This window comes from Nicotiana attenuata, unplaced genomic scaffold (assembly GCF_001879085.1).
Source record: "Nicotiana attenuata strain UT unplaced genomic scaffold, NIATTr2, whole genome shotgun sequence".
Classification (NCBI taxonomy): domain Eukaryota; kingdom Viridiplantae; phylum Streptophyta; class Magnoliopsida; order Solanales; family Solanaceae; genus Nicotiana; species Nicotiana attenuata.
The window spans coordinates 466,053-492,841 of record NW_017670531.1 but is presented as its reverse complement, the minus strand read 5'-3'; the positions used below and the strand labels follow the sequence as shown (position 1 = coordinate 492,841).

Sequence of the window (26,789 nt, the reverse complement as noted above, 5' to 3'; positions counted from 1 at the left end):
TTGAATAAGCAATATGGAACTCGAATTATGACTTATTCCAGTTCGAGTCCAGTCCCATTTATATATATATCCAGTCCGTATATCCAATTCCAGCACTCCTATATATCCATCCCTATTTAATTGCAACAGTAGATGAGATGCATTATAAAAAATGGAACATGGTAAACTACTTGGACGCCCTCAATTATTAACTCCACACGAATACCTGACCTTAATTTCTGCACTTATGCTAATGTTTAACAATAACAATTAATACGAACAGCAGTCCAAATTATACACAAACAGTCCTATATAACAGTCTATGATTATAAAGTAACTAAGTCTATATCAGCTCCTATCTATTTAGCTAATGCTACATAGCATCCCAAAAACAGACTTTGGAGCAGATGAAGGAGCATTTTATTCCATTTTTCAATCCAAGCTACAACACATCAAAACTCGAATATGTACCTGGAAATTGGGGCAAAACAAAGGTCAACGGATTGTCAGCAAGGTCGCAGCAGTTCAGCGGTAGAAATCAGAGGCTCGGAGTGATGTTATAATGCTAGAAATGATGTCAAATGGCACAGGATCCTTTGCAGTTAATGAACCAAGCAAAATAGCTTAAATGCACCCAAATCAACTTGAGATTGAACCCAGGAATGCTTAGATGATTTCAGCAACCAAACAATGAACTAGAAGATGTAAGTCAACAAACTAAAATAGAAATTAAACTAAGGTTTTCAATGTAACAGTTTTTTTTTTTTTTTTTGAATTTTTTTGAAGTTTTTGTTGTTTTTTGGGCAGAAATTAAGATCTAAAGTGAAGATTTCTACAGCTATATGATTTCAGATTTGAACCTTTTAAGTGTTGAAGTTCAAATTTGAATTTCCGACTTGAGGAAGGGGATTTTTAAGGGGAAGTTAAAGCTGGCAGGGATTTGGGAATTTTCAGACTTCTAAAACTTGTAAAAGAAGGCATTAGAGGTGCCTTTTATAGGCAAGGAGTGGGACAGAATGTTCTGGAAGCATTTTCCTATTTTTCCCTTTTTATTTCAGAAATTGGCTATTAGACCCTGATTTTATGCCTTGTTACCCAAGTTAGTGCATTAAAATGCAGAAAACTTACACTTAGGCCCCCTTCTAGAAGGCCCTACGATATTCTTTTAGCTATGAAAAACCTAAACTACCCTTGCTTAAGTTCTAAAATTACTATGTCTTAATAAACCAGCCCTTTCCCATGCCCAAATTACCCTTGACCACCCCTTAGAATTACTAACCCAAACAACCCCTTCATTTTAGTTAAAGTTTAACTATGATTAATCCTAGTGAATCTAAATCGGCTGCAACCAACCAACAAAACTAAAACTTAACAATCAGAAAACAAAACTAAATAACAATTACTTAATCAGACTATTAAACCTAAGGATTGAAACGAGCAGATTATTACCTGGAAAAGAGCAGACATGTTGAAATTGAATCAAAACTAACGAAAAATCCTATTGAACTAACAAGTAATCTCTTGAACTAATTAACCCGATATTTGAACATTAAAACTAACAGAAATAAAACACAAATCAGATCAGAATTAACTAAAATCAGAAATGACACAGAAAACAAGCTAACTAACAACAAAAGCACGAATTAACTAATGAAAACAAAAAGAAAAGAAAAGAATAATAGAAGTGAGAAGAGACACTTACAGATTTTTGGACTCTACAAGAAATTCCCTTCGAAATTGGTTTTCAGTTAATATTATATGTCTATTCTGTCGAGAATAGGCCTATAATATTAACTAGAAATCAATCGCCTTTTGAAAATTTCCAAAACAAACTCGAAACCCAGGAACCCTAGATTTAAAATCCGCCCAGTTTCGCTTAGATTCGAGTGATTTTGGTTAGGGATTAGGGATGAGGAGGGTTAGGGGAGTGTAGGGTATGAATTTGGGGCCGTTTGGACAAGGTAAGGTTTTGGCCGGAAAATTTAGATTCAATATTTGAGCTTTTTGGCTATGATTCGAAGAAAACCAATACCGAATATGGAAAGAGGAAGACGAGGAGAGATTGAGGTGTAATTTTGGGCGGAAAAGGACGCCGGCCGCCGGTGGCGGCGATTTCCGACCGGCGGCGTTAGGGCGGAGGGCGGCAGAGACGTGAGGGAGTCAATGGCGGCTAGGGTTTCTCTAGGGTTTGGGGGGTGAGAGACGGGAGGTTAAAGGGGGTAGGGGACACGTTTGGACACTTTTATACTTAGACACCCTAGCTTTAGGACCGTCCGATCAAGAAACCTCGACGGTCCTGATCTAATCCCACGAAACGACGTCGTTTGAGGATTTAAGGTGCTGGACCGGGTGTAATCATTTGGGCCTGAATTCGACCGGATTTGGGGAGGGGTTTTGGTCCAATTTGGGCTGCTATTTAGCACTGGCCCAATATCAGGCCAGCCTGATTTGTATCTCTTTTCTTTTAATTCTTTTCATTTATCTTTTATTTACTTATTGTTTCAACTTTAAAAACCAAACAAAATTAAACCTAAAAATTAATTCAACCTACCTAATTAAACTACAATTAAACTAATATCACTTTAAGGAAATTAATAAACCTAAAACTAAAATTAAAATCAATCAAAACAAATTAAAGTTTCTTTATGATTTTTATATTTTGTACAAGCCTAATTACTAATTAGTCTAAAAAAAATATAAAATTAAATCCTAAATGCAAATGTGCTATTTTTGTATTTTTTTATGAATTATAGCAACTAAAAATGCACACAAAATGTAAACAAGACACAAAATCATGCAATTAATTCCTAAAAATTCAAATAATAAAAGAAAATTCTAATTCTAATGAATTTATAGGAGCAATTTAAGCGTGGCAAAAATCACGTGCTCACAAAGACCGAAGAAAGTTAAACGTTAAAGGCACCTATGTAAAAAAGGGTTCTAACTTGAAAATTCATTTTCTGAATCTTTTTTAGTGTTTGACTAAGCATATAAAAAAAAGGGCAGCCGATGCACAAAGCATCCCACATTTATACAGAGTCCGGGGAAGGGCCACACCCCTAGGGGTGATAGCTTACCCTAATGCAAGTATTAATACCTACTTCTGCATCTCGAACCCGTGACCTATAAGTCACATGGAGCCAACTTTACCATTACCCGTGATTAAGCATAAAAGTAAGTAAAAACGGTAACTAACAAGATGTACCGCAGGATACGACAATAGTGTTCTGATAGTAATTTTGAGCATTAAAGTTGATAAAAATGTCTAAGTGTTGATTGAAGCAAGTGATATGGAAAAAGAGTCAGATGTTTGTAGAGGGATAGTTAACGGACGTCATTTTCCCCTTTTGTTGTAAAATATCTTCCTTGGAGAAACATTTTCTAAAACTCAAGGTAACCCAACACTATGATTTCATCAAAGGAAGTTCTTATCGACATTGTAATGTGAACAAAATATTGAAACTATGCTGAGACAGAAAGGCACTGGTGTTATTGTTTTCAGAGTAGTGTACAGTCGCTAAATTCAAAGCCACTATATGATCCAAGAAAAAGCATGGTCTTTCTTCGAGCTTAAGATGAAACAAATTATGCAGGAGATAAATGGTGTAGTTGAATCAATTCATTTCCATCAAATAATGAGAATAATTTCATGTGGCAAGGGGGGAGTCTTTCATGAGGTTCAGTCAACCCACTGAAGCTTCTAGCCAACCATCCAAATAAAATTAAGAGGAAGATTGTTGTGATCTAACAATGCCACAAACTAATATAGGTGTCTAGGCTCATGATTTTGACATGCGACAAGTTAGCATCTCTTAAACGACTTCTTTCAATGTCATTTCGTGGAAATAACCACCACTTTACTTCAAAATAGAAAATTAAGTAAATGAAAAGATAAATTACAAAAGAAATTTGTGCAATTTACAAGAAGAAGAACATTACAAAATATGCATATGAATATTGCAGGATAAAGGTTAAAACATGCTTTAAATAGACATACCTCGAGCTTCTCCTGGCGCTCAAGAAGCTTATCCTTTGCCTCCGCTGCAGCAGAGGCAGCATCCTACAAGTAATGAGCAAGTCAGTAAATGCAAATGCCCACACACAGTTACTCATTGTGAGATGTATTTGTAGGATAATATTACCCCCTTGTTTCTATATTTAGCAATCATTTCTTCACGAGTCCTTTGCCGTGGCTTGGCATCACTAGTACCACCTTCCAATAACATATCTCTATCGGTCTCCTTTTCTGGATAAGTGGAGTAAAACAACAGATTCATTAAGGGTATACGAAGGAAAAAGATTCTATTTACCGTGTAGCAATAGGAAATACCTATTCTGACATCATCACTGCTGAGAGATGATGAAGTAACATGAACAGGTTCATCAATTTCAATATCATCTGTAAGTAACGAACACAGACAGTTAAGGATCAATCTGTACTAGTGGACCATAACCTTTTTCAAGAAGGCGCATAGTAGGGCTAGGAAAACTACCTAACTTCAGTTCCAGGCTTCCAAGGTCATCCATTACATTTGTAGGGTCTGAGAATGGAAATCTAGAGAATATGTTTTCCAGATGAGTAACAAGAGAATCTCGAGCGTTACTGTGATCAGCAGCCTGCTGTCCTTTAAATCCTTTCAACCCCTTCATGATGCCACCAAAAATACCGGCGGTAGCATTATAGAAAAAGCAGAAAACTATCTTCCATAAGAGGTCTAGCAAAATACAAAGAATAGAAGCCTGACATCACACTGTAAGAACCTGTTTCTTCTTTTGATGTTGGAATGTACCGACAGCATCATCTGCAGCAGCTGCGAGAGATTTATTATGCAGCGAGGGTAAAGCTTCCGGAATCCTATAAATAGGTCATTGTTATCCCTCATATCATAAACAGAAAGCTCATAAATGTGTGTCTCTTTTGATCTTCCCCTGGCAGCAGGGCTGAATGTTTTAGGATTGCGGGATTACATGCAAGATGGAATGTAAATGAGTGACAGACCTGAAATCATTTCCGAAGGCCAACAGTGATAAAATAGCAAATTCAGACCCATTCACCTACAAATTGAAAGAACAATTAGCAAAATATTAGTGTTTGAAAAGAAAACACAATCAAGAGTGAAGTCAATAATGAGCCCTTAGCAGCCTATGGATAACCCCTTAGATTGTACCTAGTTATCGTGCCTCATTCTTCCAAGATCTTTTCTTAATTGCTCGACACATTAAAACATTGTAATACACTGTTAACCAGTCACAATTTTCTGGAAAGTATTTACAACCATCACAAACTGAGTAGAAGCATTATGGTGAGAGTCAGAAGTAGTCCTGTCCTAACTATAATCTGGAACGTTGGCACAGGAAGCAATCATAAGCAGTTCTATTGGTTTCATCGTAATATAGAGTCGCAGTATACTAAGGAAATGTTATAGACATTGAAATGGGTCCTAATGTAAATAGCAAGCAGTATCATGAATACAAACAAGTAGTCTATCTTTAAAGTGGAAGGGAGAAAAAGAGTGAAGACAATACCAACCAGTGAAATCATCCCTTTACCAGGAGAACTTATGGTCTTGTCCATGTTTATCTTGGAATTCCATCTAAATATAGACATTAATGAGGATTCTCCCAAGACATTAAGATCCGGCAAGGATCTGGCAAGAGTTGATGCAGATTAATCATATGTTTTCCACACACATACATCAAAATACTCGAACAATGACAAATGAATCTCAAAATAATCGGTAATCTCAGGATAAAATAAAATCATCAACAAAAAGCATACAGTCAGGAAACGTCTGTAAGCCAGTGATGTTCATCCTACTGCTCAAGCATGCATGAGAAGAGTACAAAAAGAGAGACGCAAATAAATCTTTTTACCTTATTTCAACTGCTCCACTCTGATATACTAAAACCAGTCCATATTTTTCAGCATCATTCTTAAGAATGGAAGTCCAAGAACACGGTTTAGCAGGTTTAACTTCACGAATAGGGTTGACACCACCCTATAATTACATAATCTTATTACAAACTAGTGAATTTAGGAAATTAACAGGAAACACTGCAGAAGCGAATGGTAAAAGAAAGGCACCTGAATTATAGAACTTAAAGAGAACAAATGCAAGCCATCCTGACAACAAAGTAAAATTTGTGAATCCATACATTTCTGTCTTAAATCTTCAGGCTGCACAGCACTGTCTAGAATTGAAGAATGCTTTTGCAACTCTTCGGAGACAGAGGTGATGTCATCTACATACAACAAAAAATCTTTTAAGAAGCTAATAACTTTTTCTTCATTGATAAGAATTTAAATAAGAACCTAGTTACAATTTCCTCTTCATAAGAGTTTTCATAGAGATTAATTGATTAAAAATGAAAAGTCATGCTTGCCTAAAATATACAGAGATATAGCAGTTGACATTTCCTTTGTGTGTTTTGCTTGAGAGCTAATTTTATTGCCAGTGGAGCCATCGAGCAAAACCACTTCTGCATCTCTGGTTAATACTGAAATAACCTCTTTCTGATGTGCATTTGTTGTTCCCTCTTCACAGTGGTCCTCAGTGTCTTCACGAGCATCAGCTAATATTTCACAGCCACAGAAGTGATTCCGGAACTTGAGCTGGATAAACAACCCGTAACGAACAAGGCTGATGATGAACTAATATCAAGCATGGCAACCTGACAGGAAAACACAAACATGAACATCTGATAGATTTCCAAAGTATCTGCCATTACAATTAGTAATGATCAAAGGAATACTGCTTGGATTGATACCTGGCCGCTTTCAAATCCTGCGACAAGTCTGGAACCCACAGCTACAAATTTTAGGATGCTTACTGGAGATTTTACGAGGGAAAACTGAAAGCCAGTATCACCTTGACAGTACTGAACTGAAAATGAACTAGATACGGATCACCATAATGATGCAGAACGAGATGGTTGTCTATAAGAGTGAAAATGTGTAATGACATGAACTTGATAAAAAGAGAAATTTGTTTCATCACTCATGGACTCACGAATCCCTTCCGCTAAGAATGTAAAATAAAAAGGAAATACTACTTGTCATGGCCCAGGCCTAACTACCAAGGTACTGCTCACTCTGCCCAACCTTTGGGGCCTCAAAGTTTTGTCCCCTTAGGCTTTACCCAAAGGCACCTCAACAGTTAAATTCCAGAACCCACTTATATGGTCCCTAACATTCACCTCCATTCCGATGCGGGATTTTCCTAAGCTAAGCTTCACGGCGAACCCCTTTCAAGTTCAACCGCCAATGGTTCGTGGGCTATTATAATTGAGTTTAATCAGGAAAAAAAACAAGTTTCTCTACTCATGCCACTCCTCTCTGATCAATTGTGTACCACATTTGAGTCTAACTACTCCTATATAAGAGCTTCTTTGTATTGACTAATTTTTAGAAAACAACTTTCTCTTCTCATGCCTGTCCTCCCGATCTATTGTCAATACCACCTAGCAGAATTAGAACTTAAAACAGAAAAGTGATGATTGTTCTCCTGGAGGCTCCTAATAAATGATGAATTTCAGACTTCCCACCCATGTCAGACCAGTATCTATCTACGGTTTAGAAGATTACTTCAAAATAACATAAGTTACAGAAGAGTTTAAGAACATAAAGGCATACCATCCTGTTCAGTATCTGGAACCAAGTTCAAGCTAGTTGTCTTAGACTGCCCCATGAGGCTATAAACACGAACCTACACAAAAGAAAAGTATCAGTAAGTTATGCACAGATGGTGTTACCAGTTTTTTAAAAGATGCAGCCATCTGAAAACATGATAGATGTTACCTGGCCACATTGGTGGCCAATGGCAAGAGTTAAAGCAGTGGAGGAGCAATCCAAAGCAGATATTGCTGTTCTAGGACCAGTGTCTTGAATGCCATCCGCCTGGCCATCACACTTTGACATGTTATCTCTCGGTAAATATCGACATGCCAATGAAACTAGAGACTATTTCTATGATTATATAGGTGAATATGAGAACACATCAAGGCAGTTGCTTATCAGTTAAGAGTCGAATAAATACAAAATGCAAGGACCTGAGTTTCCAGAATAGCTATAAGTGAAAAGACTGGAAATGTTGCATTCCACAAACGGACAGATCCATCCAGATAGCCAGCAACAAGTATTCTCTCTATTCCATCATCCTCAGTAAGAGGAAGTTGTCCGGCAATACTACCACTTAGAGGCATTTTAATTTCCTGTTCAGTCACACCATGAGCTGGATGGAGTTGTGCATTCATAACTTCCTAAAGAAACAAGTAATATTAGTTGAAGAAGATTATTAAAAGACATGATAACGGATTTGCATTGAATGATCTAAATTAGAAAGCATCCAGTACCTCTGAAGTAGTCCTTGAGGAATTCCATTTCCTATCCACTGGATATAGGTTTGCCACAGTTATACGTGGTTTAAGGGTAGGTACAACTGTAGGACACTTAACAGCAAAATCTGCATGCTTCTTCTTTGGGTTAGATTTTAAAGCAGACAAGCTTGTCTTGTCATAAAAGTGCAATTGCCCTGGATTTGTCAACACAAACAAGGAAGAAGCATCATAAATTCCTGTTCCATTAGCATTTGAAACTACAATGGCATCTGCAAAAGATCCATCAAGTCCAAGGTCTACTCTTTCAACACATTTCAGTGCCGCTATCCCAGAGGACCAATCAAGATTCAAGACCTTGCCTAACACAAAGAAAAAGATTGGCATAAATGTAGGCACACATCAAATTAGATACCACAAAAGATCATATATCTCATGTTTTTTTGTTTGAGAAGGTAAGTAATTTTATTAATGTTGAGAAAATCCATGTATACAAGCAGTATACCAAAAGTAGAAAACCTAGGCTAAAATATGGTTCTACAAGAATGCGGGAAAGCTTAAAATTCCATATGATTCAATTTTTTAGCAATGGAAACTATTGGAAAGACCTTTCTTTATTTTCAGACCAAGAACAGGGAAGAGTGAATTCAGAAAAAGAACTAAATTTGTAAAATTTGTATTTAATGCAATTGATCCTAATGGGACAACATCTGGAAAAAAATCGATTGGAATAAAAGAAATCAGTAAAAAAATACCTCGCTGGTCACATAAATTAATCACCGAATTGGAACAACAATCGGGCGACTATCAAGAGGGCGTACCACTGGATCATCAAATTCGTTCAAGAAAAGCCAAACGTGTAGCCCGCATTCTTGTAATGTTGTACTTTTTAACCAATTTAACATGCTAACTTTCCAAAATTAACAATTAATTAGAGCCTACAAGTTTGTAGAAAGTACAAATTCATTTATAATTTAAACCATGCCATGATGCTCCCTCCCTCCCTCCCTCCCTCTATTGCAAGCATTTTTTTTTTTTGGGTGAATAAAGAATTTATGACCAATAGCAATCTGTACAGAAGAAAAAAAAAGTACTGCATCTGGACAGCCCCATTGCAGTAACAGTCAACTAACTACACCCAAACTAACACTCAACTAAGCTATGCTACTGCAAGCATAGAATTTTTTTTTTTTTTTTTGATAACTGTGGTATCTGGGCCAGCTTGCACGCGCCTCGACTAATTCTACGGGATACCTGCCACCTCCCACCTCCCACTAGCAACATGTACCAGGTAACTCTATCCACCAAGGCTTGGATAGATGAGAAGAAATCACCTAGTGTTTTTTGCATCCGCTAGGATTTGAACCTTAGACCTCATGGTTCTCACCCACTTGATTGACCACTAGGCCACACCCTTGGTGTTGCAAGCATAGCAATATGACTAAGCTTAATTCTAACTTGTTGATATTGCCAATATAGATCTTCTACTTCCACGTGGACTCTTTTCAATAAATTTGCATTGATTCTAAGACTAAGAGATTGTAGGTCCTTAAACGACAACTTTCTTCCATGTGATTTTAGGTATATCTCATCACCTTTTAACACCTTCAATCATCATTGCGACACACTAATGGACCAACACATTTGGACTTCTATTTTACATTTAGTTTTACTAATTATCATATTATACTAAAAGTAGGAAGCTCCTACCTTCAAAGTTAAAGTACGATAATATCCTTTATAATCTGAGTTACTATTTTATCCTTGAAAAAAAACCTTCAATAAATAATATCTTGATTATATTAGTAGAAGTTAGCCGGTTGATGATGTAGTACTTTAATGCTTCATTAAATAAATTCAATGAATCCAATTAGGCTTAAAGGTTGAAGCCATTCGTATTTTCCTTCAATTATTACTCCCAAAACGACTCTCATCATAATTATCAAGGAAAATGTTTCTCTCTTTTCCGTTTTTCTTGAGCTCTTAATTCACATGAACTTTAACAATAAAGGTTTGGATTGTTAGGGTGAAATCAGAAGGGAGAAACGCCAACAGACAATGCCTGTTCCTCCGCCTACAAATGCCTGTTTGTAGAGCCCTGAAGAGTCGTCACCGTTTTATTTTCTTGTCTTTAAAACCCAATATCTCCGATGGCCATTCTCCCTCACTTTGCCATCTTCTCTATTAACGCAGGTTTGCCCTCTTATCCTTCCCTCATCTAACTCTTATCTTCTTTCCATACTTATTTTTTTTCACAGTTTTTATCACTTGTATTTTTTTCCGGTGCTATTACTATTTCCTCCACCTATTTCCTCCATTGTCAGCGATATCCATCTCTGCTAAAATCGACATGTAAGTTCGCTTCTATTTACACATCGGAAAACTTCATATATGTACAGACTTCTCATGTTGCTTTGTCTACTAATTTTCTGATATGCGCACAATTTCTGATACATAACTTCCAAGTCGAAGGCTGAAAGTTTGCATGGATTCTTAATAGATTTATAAAAAAATTCCCAGAAAGACATAGAGTATTTGAAGACCAAGAATACTACTTGAGATATTACTAACGACCATTAAAACGTAGAAGAAAGGACTAAATAAAATTTGATTCTTGTTTTCTTATGTATCAACTTAAGTGTCCCCTTAATCCATTACCAAACACAAAGCAAATTAGTCTAAAATCCTGAAGAAAAAAATAGAAACAAACAAACACGCACAAATAAGCACGTAAGAACATACAATAAGCATATATACAAAAGAATTTCAATTTCCATTACAACATCACAATTTTAATCATAAGAAGTATTTAAATTTTAAACCATGTGAGTAAGAACTTCCAAGAATCATGTTTTATAACATTATTTCAGATACTTATAGCATCTACTCTTAGCATAAAATAATCCTATTACGCATGGCATTGATATGTTGAAGAATGAACTACTTTTTTTTATTCGTTATCAAGAAAATAGGCATGTTTTTTATGAATTATTTGGTGTATATTCTTAAAGTTTTGCGGCTATTATGATAGAATAGTTTTTTCACTTTGCTCATGTTGTAGTCTATGCGCCTTTATTCTATTTAAAATTTTGAGTCTAATTGCAGCTAAAGAGTTCTATTTTACTTTTATAACTGTGCTATTATCTGCTTCTTGCTCTTGCAGACAAGATCCTATATATATTGAGAAAAATGAAATCACACATATATTTACCAACATCTATGTAAGTCGTCATTCTACTGCATACTTTTATTTTATTGCATTCATGAAATTACATATTGGCAATATTACTTCCTACAAATTGTGGTAATATATTTTTACTACATCTCTATCTTTTCAGGAAACTAGAGGGACAAAGCAACAATTTGATGAATTTATCAGTTATTTTCAATCTCCTCTTTATTTAAGTCATATCTTAATTTGTTTCCGCATCTTATAAATGTTTCATTATTAAATTTAAGTTCCATTTATCTAAGTTCTATTTAGTAAATTGGAAAGAGAAAGAAGAGCTCATTGTTGTGATAATGTTAATGTGAAAAAAGGGCCATGGTCATCCGAGGAAGATATCAAGCTCTAAGATCTTATTAACATAAGACATCGAGTAATTTTGAATAGTACATGGGTACATTTGGACCCTTTTTCTTAATTTTATCTTGATTACCTAATTTTTATTTTAGTAGATAAAAAAGGATGCATTATGCAATTCAACCTTTCATAATCACCAGTCATATTTGAACTCTTAACACTTAACAATGTATAAATATTACTTATTAGTGTATATGATGAAGCTGAACATTTTGTGCATGGGCATGTACATTAAAATAGAAAAGCGAGGCTAGAATATTTCAGAAAAGAGCAATCAACCTTGAGAAGACAATCATACTAAGGCGCAATTGATATTGTTATGGTCGAAGATAAAAAAAAAGGTTTATCAAAGAGTGTTGCTTGTTGCATCGTCTACTAGAGCATTCAAATTTCAAAATGAGATATACCGAAGTTTACTTATCTATCAAAATATAATAACAAGGTAGACAACATATTCTGGGGTTTAACTCCAACAGGTCATTTCACAACTAAATCTATGTATAGTATATTAGAAGCACAACTTGATGAATCAACTAACAGTTCTACAAAATACAACTGGATATGGAAACTTCTTGTACAACCCAAAATCAAAAGGTTCATTTGGCTTCTTCATAAAAAACGACTACCTACCAAAGAATACCTTAGACATATCAATTTAATTCAAGATGCTACTTGTCAATTCTGCCATCAAGAGGACGAAACTATTAGGCACTTATTCCTTGACTGCACAAACGCAAAAATATTTTGGCAGGAATTGGGTATGCTTCATTTTATTAATCAAATTTTGATCTGATTGCTGTGCCAGGCCAACCCATGGGTCTTCCCAAAACTTAATATGAGTTCCATTTTATGCCTAGAAGTATTAAGATATTTGTTCAGAAGGATGTTAGCCCACATGGTTTGTGGTGTCTTAAAAATCCTCCAAGCTAGACTTGCTAATAAAGCATGGTTCTTTAGACGCAATTTTTGAATTCCTAAGCCTCATGCTTGCTTTGGTCTGGTAATTTCATTCCATCTAACAAGGTGTAGTTTCATTTTTTCTGAAGTTGTACCCTATAAGAAATTACGTTGATATTGATCCATTTTATTAACTATGTGAGCCGGAATGTGAATGATATGATTAGGTAACTGGTTTAGAGTAGATTTTATTAAAGTGGCTCTTCCTGCCAATGTCAGAAACCTAGATTTCCATCCTGCTAGTTTATTTTTGAAATTATCAAGGAGGAACTGGAAATCTGCATTTTTGGGTCTTGTTTGGAACATAGGAAATCTCAAGTATTTACCAAAAGAGGTTCCTTCTTTAATGTTGAAGGAAGTAATAACAAAATCTTAATCATAGGAGCTACAATTTTTAGAGAAGAAGAGTTTTGATTTTCAAAATTTATTTTTTGCCCGGAATCTTTGGAAAAATTATTCAAAACATCAATGATTGCATGACAGCTTTTAGCAGTAATCTTAGAGAAAAGTATAATATCATCTGCGAAGAAAGGTGAGAGAGAAGTGGACCTTTGTTAGACAGTCGAATAGGTTGCCATTTTAAATAGTCAACTGATAGGGAGATGTTTCGTGAAAATAATTCCATGCACATAATAAACAAGTAGGGTGAAAGTGGATCTCCTTGACGAATACCTCTTGTAGGTGTAAAGTACTGAGTTTTTGAACCATTAATTAATATAGAAATTGAAGTTGTTGTAACACAAGACATGATTAAGGAAATCATAGAGGGAGGTATGTTAAAGTAAAACAAAGCACGTCTTATAAAAGACCATTCTAACATGTCAAATGCTTTTTCTAAATCAAGTTTTAATAACATTGAAGGATATTTGCCTTTCATTTTCGCAAGGTAATTTAATGATTCTTGAACTATTATAGCATTATCACAAGCTCTTTTGCCTTGTTGGAAACTAGTTTGTGTAGGACCTATAATTTTTCTAATGATTGGCTCAAGTCTATTAACTATTATCTTAGTAATAAGCTTGTATAAGTATTGCAAAGGCTAATAGGTCTAAATTGATGAATTTTTGTAGGATGCTATACCTTAGGGACAAGGCATAGAAGGGTTTTATTAAGTTCTGGAGGAATTATTTTTGAGCAGAAAATATCATGACAAAATGAACCAACTTTATCACCTACATCCGTCCAGAATTTTTGGTAGAAAAATGGGTGTAACCCATCTGGACCTGGTGCTTTGTAAGCCTTAAAACTGTTCAATGCAAATATAATCTCATCTTGATGGAGAGGTGAATCAAGACTAAGAATATCATTAGAAGAGATCTCGCAATTGTAAGTATTCATTATCAATTTTTCCGAAATTAATTGATCAGTTTGGAAAAGGTCATTGAAACAATTATTAATTAAACCATGTATTTCATTAGTGGTAGTTACCCAGTTGCCTACATTATCTTGTAAAGCATTAATTCTATTTCTACGTTTTCACAGGACATGAACCAAAATCACCACCTCTAGTTGGTTATAACACGTTATCTCAGGATTACAAGCCACCTCATGAATACTTGCCATGTAAGCATCTATTTACATCCTCAACCCAATCAAACTCAAACAACCCAGAAGGACCCCTTCATACTCTGTACACGTTGGATCCAACTCAAAACAAAACAATACCAGCCATGCATGCTACAGTAACATTGCTTACTTCTGATACTAAGTTTCCTCAAAATCCATGCAGATAGCATGATGAGTTTTCATGTGAATATCATCATGAGGAACCCACATGATGGGGTCCTCATCATAGAAATAGAATTAATGCTTTACAAGATAATGTAGGCAACTGGGTAACTACCACTAATGAAATACATAGTTTAATTAATAATTGTTTCAATGACCTTTTCCAAACTGATCAATTAATTTCAGAAAAATTGATAATGAATACTTACAATTGCGAGATCTCTTCTAATGATATTCTTAGTCTTGATTCACCTCTCCATCAAGATGAGATTATATCTGCATTGAACAGTTTTAAGGCTTACAAAGCACCAGGTCCAGATGGGTTACACCCATTTTTCTACCAAAAATTCTGGACGGATGTAGGTGATAAAGTTGGTTCATTTTGTCATGATATTTTCTGCTCAAAAATAATTCCTCCAGAACTTAATAAAACCCTTCTATGCCTTGTCCCTAAGGTAAAGCATCCTACAAAAAATTCATCAATTTAGACCTATTAGCCTTTGCAATACTATATACAAGCTTATTACTAAGATAATAGTTAATAGACTTAAGCCAATCATTAGAAAAATTATAGGTCCTACACAAACTAGTTTCCAACAAGGCAAAAGAGCTTGTGATAATGCTATAATAGTTCAAGAATCATTAAATTACCTTGCGAAAATGAAAGGCAAATATCCTTCAATGTTATTAAAACTTGATTTAGAAAAAGCATTTGACATGTTAGAATGGTCTTTTATAAGACGTGCTTTGTTTTACTTTAACATACCTCCCTCTATGATTTCCTTAATCATGTCTTGTGTTACAACAACTTCAATTTCTATATTAATTAATGGTTCAAAAACTCAGTACTTTACACCTACAAGAGGTATTCGTCAAGGAGATCCACTTTCACCCTACTTGTTTATTATGTGCATGGAATTATTTTCACGAAACATCTCCCTATCAGTTGACTATTTAAAATGGCAACCTATTCGACTGTCTAACAAAGGTCCACTTCTCTCTCACCTCTTCTTCGCAGATGATATTATACTTTTCTCTAAGATTACTGCTAAAAGCTGTCATGCAATCATTGATGTTTTGAATAATTTTTCCAAAGATTCCGGGCAAAAAATAAATTTTGAAAATCAAAACTCTTCTTCTCTAAAAATTGTAGTTCCTATGATAAAGATTTTGTTATTACTTCCTTCAACATTAAAGAAGGAACCTCTTTTGGTAAATACTTGAGATTTCCTATGTTCCAAACAAGACCCAAAAATGCAGATTTCCAGTTCCTCCTTGATAATTTCAAAAATAAACTAGCAGGATGGAAATCTAGGTTTCTGACATTGGCAGGAAGAGCCACTTTAATAAAATCTACTCTAAACCAGTTATCTAATCATGTCATGCAGTATATTCACATTCCGGCTCACATAGTTAATAAAATAGATCAATATCAACGTAATTTCTTATGGGGTACAACTTCAGAAAAAAAGAAACTAGACATTGTTAGATGGAATGAAATTACCAGACCAAAGGAAGCAGGAGGCTTAGGAATTCAAAAATTGCATCTAAAGAACCATGCTTTATTAGCAAGTCTAGCTTGGAGGATTTTTAAGACACCACAAACCATTGGGTATGCTTCATTTCATTAATCAAAAGTTACCCTACATAAACTCTTTTAACTGGGTACACGACCTCATAACTTGTAAGGATCTTCATTTTCCTTACCAAATGAATCCAGCTACATACTTGCCACTAAGCTTATGGAATATTTGGCTGGCACGTAATAACAATTGCTACAACATATTACGTCCACGGCTTTTACTAAATTAACAACTCAGCAAGCAACAGAATTTACATACCTAGTAGCTAATCAACATACTTGTGTTAAAAAAAGGCAACAAAAATCTGAAATGGAAACCTCCTAAAGAATTTTTCTATAAACTCAACACTGATGGAGCACATACAGCAAATAAAGCTGGTATTGGTGGTCTAATACGAAATTCAAAAGCTGAATGGATGTTGGGCTTTGCAGCAGCAGTCCCAAGGGATTCATCAACTTCAGCTGAATTACATGCTTTATTGCAGGGACTCCAGTTAGCTTACTCACATTACCTTGTTCCACTGGAGGTGGAAGTGGATTCACAAGACATTATAACACTACTCTATTCTAACAATGTCTCATTTGACAATTTGACTACTGACTGCAGGTACTTCCTGGACAGGTTAGGTAAGCCGGTAGTACTGCATGCGTACAGAGAGCAGAATAGGGTAGCAGATAAACTAGCAAAGGTAGGATGCAATTTTGACATTAACTCAGCGGTACGTATTTTGGAAGACAGCCCGGACTTTGCATGGTCAGTTTTTGAACAAGAAAGGAGTGCAGTGCAAGGACATGTTTTGGAACACTTCAGGCCTCACTCAGATAACTATAATGCTGTAAATGGGTATTGTAATAGTGATGCAGTTGATAGTAGTTTTAATAGTGGCTTGTATAATACTTTGGCACGCACTACTAATGCATTAGCATGTAATAGGATGCAGTATAGGCATCCGCCCTCTGTATGCAATACTTAATATTAATATATGTTTATCTTTAAAACCAAAAAAAAAGGTTCTTATGGTTAATCTACAATGTTGATATTTGCTGTAGTTTACAACTAAATCAAATACTTTTTGAATGTATGTATATATTCTGTAAGAAATGAGAAATACACGTGCAACGCACGTGCAGAGAGACTAGTAATCTAAAATGTAATAGCATAATAGGGGACAAACATATAAATTTAGCTTAATATAGCATATTGAAGCAAAATGATAAAATATATTTTATAAGTTAAATACTTGTTACTAGAATCCATAAAATATGAAAATTAACCCATTCTATTGTGTTTATCTTATCAAATAACTTTTGAAAAGCTAATCATCCAAAATATTCTTTGATAGTTCTGATCCTTCTTTTGTCTAGTTTTCCATTTTTTTCAAAGGTAATTATAGAGTCAATTTTCTAGGGTACGATAACTTTTATTCTTAACTAAGTTCCATTTTTAATATCAATAAACTTCATAATAGTATTATCATTATCATTTGGAGAATACTGATCCCTTTTTTTTTTTGGGGCTATCAAGAATGTTTGATGTTTATTTGTTGCAAGTGTTCTCTTTCTATTTGCCAAAAGTGGTATTTACTGTTTTGTATTGTATTTTTCTCCTTTTCCCTTTTTTTATTTTGTTTTGTGATTCATGACTAGTAATTCTGCTTCTTATGGAATTCTATATGCCTGCTAAATCTATAACTTTGAGGAAGTTTATATATCATGCCTTCTGAGTTTAGGAAGTTCTTCCCAAATAAAAGGAAAACAAAGAGAAAATTATCCTCTATATGCTGGAATTATCTATTGAGTGCAAGGCACATATGTAATGAGATTAAAAGAGTCAAAACGCTAAAGCACTAAAAAGACTGATTATTCGGCTAGTATATACATAAATAATAGTTAGCATCACTTATAAGGGAAGAAAAAAATAGCTACCGTCTCTCAAGAGAAATAAAATTCATCTTGTGCTTTTAGTAACTTGGGTGGTGAGACCCAATCCAGAAGCCTAGTTTTGACTGTATTCCAGTTAAACAACTCTCAATTAACTATACAGGAAGGTACTTCAACTAAGCCTGAACATCACATAAGGAGGATACTTGACTTGAAAAAAGAAATCTCAACATGAGGAACTTCAGAGAGAACAAAAGAGAAAAAGAACAGACATCAAAGCTGTACTACATGAAACTAACTGCTTCAGAACACAAAATAGATCTCAGATATCGACTATGAAGTTCTAGAACTGTCAGATAGGATGGACCACAAGATTTTAAACAGCATGTAACATATAAACAAGGATTACTGTGCTCTTGTTCAATTAGATTCAGCAGACCAAATGAGATAAAAGGAGAAGGAGTATTTGTCATAGCAAAATCATCAAGAGCAAAATAAGCTTTGGTTCTGCATGTCTCAAGTTCTATAAATGTCATATTTGCTGAATGCTAACAGAATTAAGATGGAGATAGAAGAAAAGGCTAAGGTGAGAAACTAAATTAGGATTAGTGCTTACCGTCAAGGCCTCCTCTGATCCAATTGCATCACCACCGTAGACAAACAGTTGGCCCCCACAACCATTCTGTGCATTGTTAGCAGACCAACGCAGAACAATAACAGGGAGTCTTCTTTCTCCTGCTGAGAGTTGCAGCTTGACATAACTAGATGAAGCTTCAGCCTCTGAACTTTTCTTCCCAGGAACTGATAAGTTCCACAACAAGATATCTCCATCAACATAACCAACAGCTAAAATTGACCCATCAGATGACAACCAACAGAGTGAGCTTATTTCCTTTTCCCCTTCTTGATTATCTGATGAAACATGAAACTTCTCTTCACTTGCATCTTTTAAAGCATGAACAACAATTTCATCCTTCACATGGAGCTGTTTATACTTTTTAACAAGAACAGTTCGATCTTCTGTAATGTCCCAGAGAATAATTAATCCATTCTCATAAGCAATTAGGACCCTGATGACACCAAAAAAAAAAACACTGCTGAGACCCTAAAAAGTATTTGAGTGTTGAAGGAAGATACGAAGAACACATATGTGATAAGAAGCAGAATAGTGTAGATGTTGAAGACAACTCTAACATGAAAAACCGAAAACCAGAAAATAAGGGAGAAATTTCGATGATCTCTTACCTATTTCCAAGTGAACTAGGTTGGGGAAGTAAACCAACGATGGCTAGTTGATCAGGCATTGAAATCTCAGCAGCTTCTGCAAAAGATGGTTATGGCAACATGAAGAGCATTTACAAAGATTTGTCTACAGAAATTGTATTCATCTGTATATTTGCTTTTGGGGGATAAAAACCACATTGCATGTTAAAAGAACTGGAAGTTCCAAAAGAGCAGGATACTGACTTAGTCCTACATGCCGAAAAAGGGAAGACATTCACGGAAATGCATTTCTTACTCGTATTGACCTTAAGAGTTTCTAATTACTCCCTCCTTCCCAATTTATGTGGTGCTCTTTCCTTTTTAGTCAGTCCCAAAAAGAATGTCATACTACCTTATTTCGGAACAATTTAATTTTAAACTTTCCACTTTACCCTTGATGAGATGATTTATAGCGACACAAATATATATGGCTTATTTTAGACGACAATCAAAAGTTTTCCTTTGTTTCTTAAACTCCGTGTGCAGTAAAACACCGTCACATAAATTAGGACGGAGAGAGTATCAGTTATCCTCCTACTCTTTTCCTCTAACATTCCAAAGATTCATGTTTCTCATGTAAATCACAAGTTCATTGATGCTGCATGCGCTGAAAAATCCTAAAAATATTAACCATCATTGAAAAAGCAATTGAGTTATTCAAAAGCATGTAGAAACTAAAAGAAATTTCCAAAAAACAGGCTGGTGTACTGTTTGGCTTACTTTGCCTTTAGAGTTAATGTAAATGTTCTTATACAAACCATCAATCTATGTGCCAAATTTAAGGCTTACTAGATGCTACATAAATCAATTATAGCAGATATTCTTAGTGATGGAACTGCATGTCAAACAAAACTTCACTGCTTGGCCTCTAGTTCAAATTTTTTAATGATATAGCAGTTTTGTGACTGCAAATGCAATCGAGCTTAGATAAGATTGTCAACTAGTTTAGATAATCATTTTCATATCAAATCTCTTGACTGCAAATTGATCAACTGTAAGCTTGCCCTAAAAACTATAAGCATAACAAGAGCAATAACCAGGGTCTCACTAATGCCAATCCGTGATACTATGAAAATCAAAACTAGAGACAAATCCAAGAACAAGAACGGGGTAGAAAAGAACATTTGGAACAAGAGATAAAATGACAGTGAAAATGCATTAGGAAAAGAAGAAAGACTTAGCATTAGGTTTTCCCTCAGTCAAAGAAGAAAGATTTAGCATTAGGTTTTCCCTCAGTCAAAATTAGTTAAAAGTTTCCATAATAGAAACTAGAATGGAAGACTAGAAGAAATGAAATAAGAAGAAACACAAGGGTTTCACAATTCATATCGTCTCAAGTTTCTCTGCAGAGAAAGATGCAACTAAGAGAACATTTAGTCACTAATTTCTGTTGAAGCCACGATCCTCTAACTATATGAAACCTACTGATAAAAAAATGGACCTTGGGCCTAACTCAACCCTAAAAGCTGGCTCATGAGGTGAGGATTGTCCAAGACTATTTAAAGAGACCTCCCATCCCTAAGGTGCCCCATGTGGGACTCTTAACACCTACTGTATACCAGATTTCTGAAAGCAATCCCATGACCAGCTATAAGATTCGGAGGAATGTGATAAGGTAACAGTTCCAAGCTCCCTTCTCTGCTCTCGTACTTCAGAACAGAGAGATAACCATATTCATCACCCACAAACCTGTGTACAGACATATCGCCTGTATCAAACACAAACTTAATTGTACGGTAAACAAAAATCCTTTGAAAAACAATATCTACCCATTTACATGTAATGAGTATCATAGATCATGGAGAATGCAGTAATATTGGACTCCCACTGTAAACTGCAAGACATTCTCCTGTTTTCTAGATCCCAAACCTGTCAACTTTAAAGGAAATTCGCTGTTACAGAGATGTGAATGCAGCAAATGGAAAATCTGGAAGAAATAAAGCAGTGATGAAGGAAGAGAAGAGAGTGGTGCAGATTCATGGCTGGCTAACAGTAATCCCATCTCCCGCAAAGACACATTAATGCGAGAGAAGAGTTTCCGGGTACCTGAATGAATAAGATTTTACCTTCTTAAACAAATAAATATGTATGTGTGTGTGTGAATTAACTTGCCTACCACTCTCACATCAAAAGCTTCTGTCAAAGTATGCACATTGCTATACATCTCCACCACTGAACTAAGAGATTCAAATAATGCCAGCTCTGAAACCAGTCTTTACTAGGTTAAATCGCATAGCAGTAAAATTACCTGAATTTCATTTCCATTTGAGATTCCCACTAAAAATCCTTGGTTTTGCAGGAACTGGAAAGAGGTAAGAGAAACATATACATATATCAGAAGAACACCAACATTTTGAAGTGGATGCTAACCATCACCACGTAGTAAAATATATAGCATCAAACATTTGGATGCATAGAGTCAAGCATCAGCTTGCCAAAACTATCATGAAATCAGAAATGAATTCATCAGTTGATAATGCAAAACATCAAAACCAAATAAACAAGTGATAAGCAAATCTGTGGAGAAACGGCCCTTGGAAAGAAAGAAGAAACAGAAAGGCAACCTAAATAAAATCAGTCATATATTTTGACTACAAAACTGAGAGCCTCAGAACCAAGAAGAATTGCCAAATGCTCGCAGTCTAAGTTCAGAAAAGCACATATATGCAGACACACACACTCAGAGAGAGACTTCCCGCAGCTCAGATTACAAACCTCCAAATTCTTGAATGGTAATGGCTTAGGAGACAAAAGAAGGCCCTCAACATTAGATCCACCAATCACTTTAATTCTTCCATCCCTGTAATTATGATGATTATTGAATTGTATACAAGAACTAGGACAGAGAAATGAGGATAAGACAGTTCTAGTTGATGGCAGTTCCTTCAAGCTACTGCATCCATGCTTGCTACACATGAATGCAGAAGCTGAAATGACATGTTTCTGAGATCGAGGAAGTTTCATGTATTTATATGATGGAGTATAAGTTCAGCTTCTTCGTACAGCTACGATAAAAAAATGCTATACACGTCACCTGAAAAATTATGACAATTGGTCCTAATATGTGTTTTACGTGGTGATGCTGCAGCCTTGAAAGAATTGTCAAATGATATTTGCTCGGATCCTTCACAATTTTGCCGCACCAGTGTTGGAACGATTTGGGTGTGAGTGTGGGATACATACCAGATTTGGTCTACCTAACTTGGGTGCTTTGGTTTGATTATTAACTTGGTTTAGTTTTGATCTATGCCATATATGCACACAAAGTACTAGAACACTTGGCTATTATATAAGATAACTTACTAATATAATAGTAAGTATTTACAAAGAAAGTAATTTTTACCACAAATACTTTTGGCTCTCTAGTTATTAAAGACAGTTATTTCTACCACAAATACTTTTTGCTTTCTAGTTATTAACAAAGCTCAAGAAGAATAAGTAGACAACGATAGATTCGAACAAAATTTCTAGCAAAAAATAACAGCTTTTCTCTGTTCAAACTCTCTCTCTCTCTCTCTCTCTCTCTCTATATATATATATATATATATATATATATATATATATATATATATATATATATATACTGTTTGAAAGTTCTCTCAAGGAACTTATTACTCCCCACAGATGAACTCCTCAAAATATTGAGCTACTTCCAAAGTTGAGAGGCTTCTGTACCTTGTTGTTAAAGGGGACAAATAATGCACTATATTATCTGCTACTTATCAGCCGTACCAAAAAAGGGTAATAAAAGGTTTTGTAGATTAAACAAAGCACCATCATAAGCATCTTCAAAGGCATATAAAAGAATATGCTTTTTACTCACAATGTTCCGATCGCCAAGAGTTGTTGAATAGGGTCAAATGCCAGAATGGACGCTGTAGATGGAATCCCATAGTGAACAGCAATTGTTGCTTCCAGGTCTGTCAATTTCTCATTTCCTTGGGATGCACTATGCTGAGAACATATGGTAAGAGAGTTTGAAAGCACAATACAATAAATCAGCAGATAGAGACAACTAGGTTTGAGTCATATGCTATGCAAGTATTGTTCATGCAAGCTGGAAGAGACTTTCTAAGTGCACTATCAAACTGTCCGTGATCATATGTTGCATTCATAGAAGGAAAATGAATGTATTGGAGCAATGAGCAATATATATCATCTCTTGCACTGGCAAAGCAGCAAAAGCTGAACTTAGAATTACCATCTCTTTCTCTCCGTGTTTTCTATCTTCAATGCAGTCTCTTCCTTGGCCTTTGGGAAGAGGCAAAGAAGAAAACATCATTCACGTAAGTTCTTTTTTGCTTCCACCATCCTAACTAGTTCACAGAATGCTTTTCAACTAAGAATGCATTCTAGTAGTGATGCACTTTCAAGTTTTGCACCTCTCAAGCACAAAAAAGAAGAGAGAAAAACAAAAGCACCCCGCTAAAGTTTTTCACAAAACTAGCGAAAGCGTTCTTCAAACTCATGTGAGAAGAATGTAAGATGAGAAGAACCTCACTCATTCCTCAATTCTGCAAGATTGCACATAGTGTTGAATAAAGGAAGAAGAATGAAATAAAAAGTAAATTACATTTTTGAAGCAAGAGCTTAGAAAAACTAATCACCAATCTTTATTTTCAGCCTATTGAGCCCTTTAAATAGGTATTATAATGAGTAAAAATGACGAGATTAAGGAAAATTAATCCTAATTAAAATAGAACAAGAATAAGGTTAACAAAATCCTATCCTAACTAAAATAGGATAAAGAATTCTAGTATGAATGTGGTACCAGCTAACAATCCTAGTTTGACTAGAACTATAAATATAATTCTACTTTAAAAAGAATCAAATTACTAGGAAAAAAGAAATAAGAAATCCTAGTTTTAAAAGAAAAGAAATCCTAATCTTGAATGTATTCTTGGACTTCTTGAGTTTCTTCGATTCTTGGCCTTCTTGATCTTGCATCAAGTAGGAAGGCCGACCACGACATAAATAGAGATTTACTCAGGAGAGAAGTAAGTTAACTTTCTTTGATCCCCCTTCATGAGCGGGGAAGAGATAGAAGATAGACTACATATAGTACCCGTGCTAGAATTGAGGATCTAATCCGATGGAGGAGCTCTTACATTGTGTTGCATTTTACTTGGTAGAACCCATGTCCCAGTCTATTGTATTTGTATTGGAGTGATGCAAGAAAAACAATTAGTTGAACCTAATATAGAGTTTACCCTTCACAATATCGCAAACCAAACTTCTAAGAATTTGGTATTGACTCAAGAAGAAAAGTGCTGAAATTTTAATCATACTTTTGCTTATTTCTGTCTAATCTTTTCTGCAGCCTGAAATCCAAGCCCATAGCCCCCGTTTTCACAGGACATGAAACAAGGCACAGATAATGTTACCTCATATTCCAAGTCTTCAGTTTAAAGACTGAAAAAGTTCGACAAAGACATAGTGACAAGTTCAAAGCATTTACAATCTTGATTGCCAAACACGGCATATTAATTCTTCTGTTTTATGTTTCATATGTTTCCTGCAATGTGAGCAGAGATCATTGTCCAATGAATTCTCTTAGATTTTATTTTTACAGCAAAAAGGAAGAGAAGGGCATGAATATAGGGTTTCTGGGAGCTGAATGAATGCAACTCTGGTCCTGCCTTTGCACTGAAAATCAGTTACACTGCAATCGGTGATGATTAATAATCGTTTTTGATCATGTGATAAAATTGCAAGTTTATATCTCTTATGAAGGAAATGTATCTTTTCCGTCTGAAACAACCAAAACTAGTAAGCACTTTACTTAAGGGAAGTAAATCAATAGGTTTTTCTATCATTCTAGTTCTTACCCTTATCCACAATTTTATGGAACTAAACATAACAGATATAAACTCGCGCCAAATACTCTTATGTCAATATTCATGCTAAGACATACCATCTAATATCATTCTTTAGGTGAGGTGTATATCTTTTCTTTTGCAGCAATAACTATTAAGTTATGCATAATTCTTCCATGCCTTTTAAAGTAAACAGATTTTCCTCTTTCTTTTTTTCTTTTCTTTTTTTAATTCCAGATTTCTGCAAGATTGACAGAATACATAAATGGTAATATAGAATCTATAAGAATCAAAGATCAAACATTAATTGAAAATGATGTAAGGAACGAATTCAGCAGAACTCATAATAGAATAAGAGCCGTTTGGCTTAGCTGATTTAGAGTAGCTGATAAGCATTTAGGGCTGAAAAATACTTTTTAAGTGCTGAAGCTGATTTAAAAAATAAGCACTTACTTACGTGTTTGGATAAAAGTGCTGAAATTAATGATATGCAGCTGAAGAACTGGGTATACGAAGAGTTTTGTTTTAAAAGAAGTATTTTAGGGATAGAATAGTAAATATTTGGTCAAACTTAAACTGTTTATAAGCTGAAATTTAATAAGTTGGGGGAGACCAACTTATGACTTTTGGCTTATTTTTGGCTTATAAGCACTTAACTTATAAGCAGTTTTAATTTTACCAAACGCGCTGATAAGCCAAAAAGTGCTTATAAGCCAGTTTGACCAGCTTATAAGCTTAGGCAAACACCCTCTAATTGTGTCATTGTAGCATTTACACCCCCACCCCCACCCCCCACCCCACCCCAAAAAAAAAGATCGGAAAAGTAAAGTAGGTGGTGATAAAATGAAAAAAAAAACAGAGTAATATGCAAAATACACAATAACAAAAGCAATTTACCGGTGGCGTAGGATTGAGCTTTTCAAAGATTTTGGCAAACATGTTGCCCTTGAAGCCACCGAGAGCTAGTTTTCGTCTAACCGGAGCTTTTGTTCGATTTACCGAGCTAGTTTTGTTCAAATTTTCGCTCTATTTTGTCGATTGTTGTGCTCTTATTTGGGAGTAAATGGTGATCTTTCAACTTTAGCGGTCTTTTGGCGTGGCAGTTGGAATTTGGGAATGAGGATTTGGCAAGCAAGCTAAAGTGAATATTGCAATTACTTTATTATCAACAAAATAAATTTGGTTGAAAAAATAGCATGTTATTGTGGCTAAGTCATTTTTCTCATATTCATATTTATATATAAATAGAGGAGTTTTATTTTATTATAATTTATCCCAAAATCAATAAGAATTCTCTCTTTTCTCTATAATTTTTTCTTATTTTATTTCACGTTATTAATACAAGATTCTATCGTCTCAAAAAGCTCTTTGAGTATAATTTTTCTCCTCTTTTAACTATAACTGATATTATGAAATAAAAATTAGTTGCCCTTGAAATTTCGGACAAGAACTATATGTCATGTGTGTTGGATGCTGAAATCCATTTAGATGTAATGGGTCTAGGAGACGCTATTAAAATAAAAATAAAGCATCTACCCAAGACTGTGCTAAGGCTTGCGGCATCACCTTGATGAAAGGTTAAAAATAGAGTATCTCACAGTCAAAGATCCACTTGTTTTGTGGAATGGTTTAAAGGAAAGATATGACAACCTAAAGTTGGTCACGC

General features: G+C 35.1%; 1 protein-coding gene across 1 annotated transcript; it reads right to left on the bottom strand.

The window, feature by feature from the left end:
- LOC109240626 lies at positions 1–26,314 on the bottom strand. The gene is given in 25 exon segments (XM_019407294.1): positions 1–450; positions 3,977–4,039; positions 4,122–4,225; positions 4,310–4,378; positions 4,473–4,623; positions 4,741–4,834; positions 4,979–5,034; positions 5,510–5,627; positions 5,854–5,978; positions 6,065–6,222; positions 6,364–6,550; positions 6,553–6,651; positions 6,748–6,863; positions 7,613–7,685; positions 7,778–7,876; positions 8,029–8,238; positions 8,332–8,670; positions 18,661–19,114; positions 19,290–19,365; positions 20,893–20,996; positions 21,085–21,176; positions 21,556–21,609; positions 22,023–22,107; positions 23,131–23,261; positions 26,021–26,314. Coding segments are annotated over 25 exon segments (3,138 nt in total). The 5' UTR covers positions 26,063–26,314; the 3' UTR covers positions 1–411.
- Between the last annotated feature and the right edge of the window lie 475 nt (positions 26,315–26,789).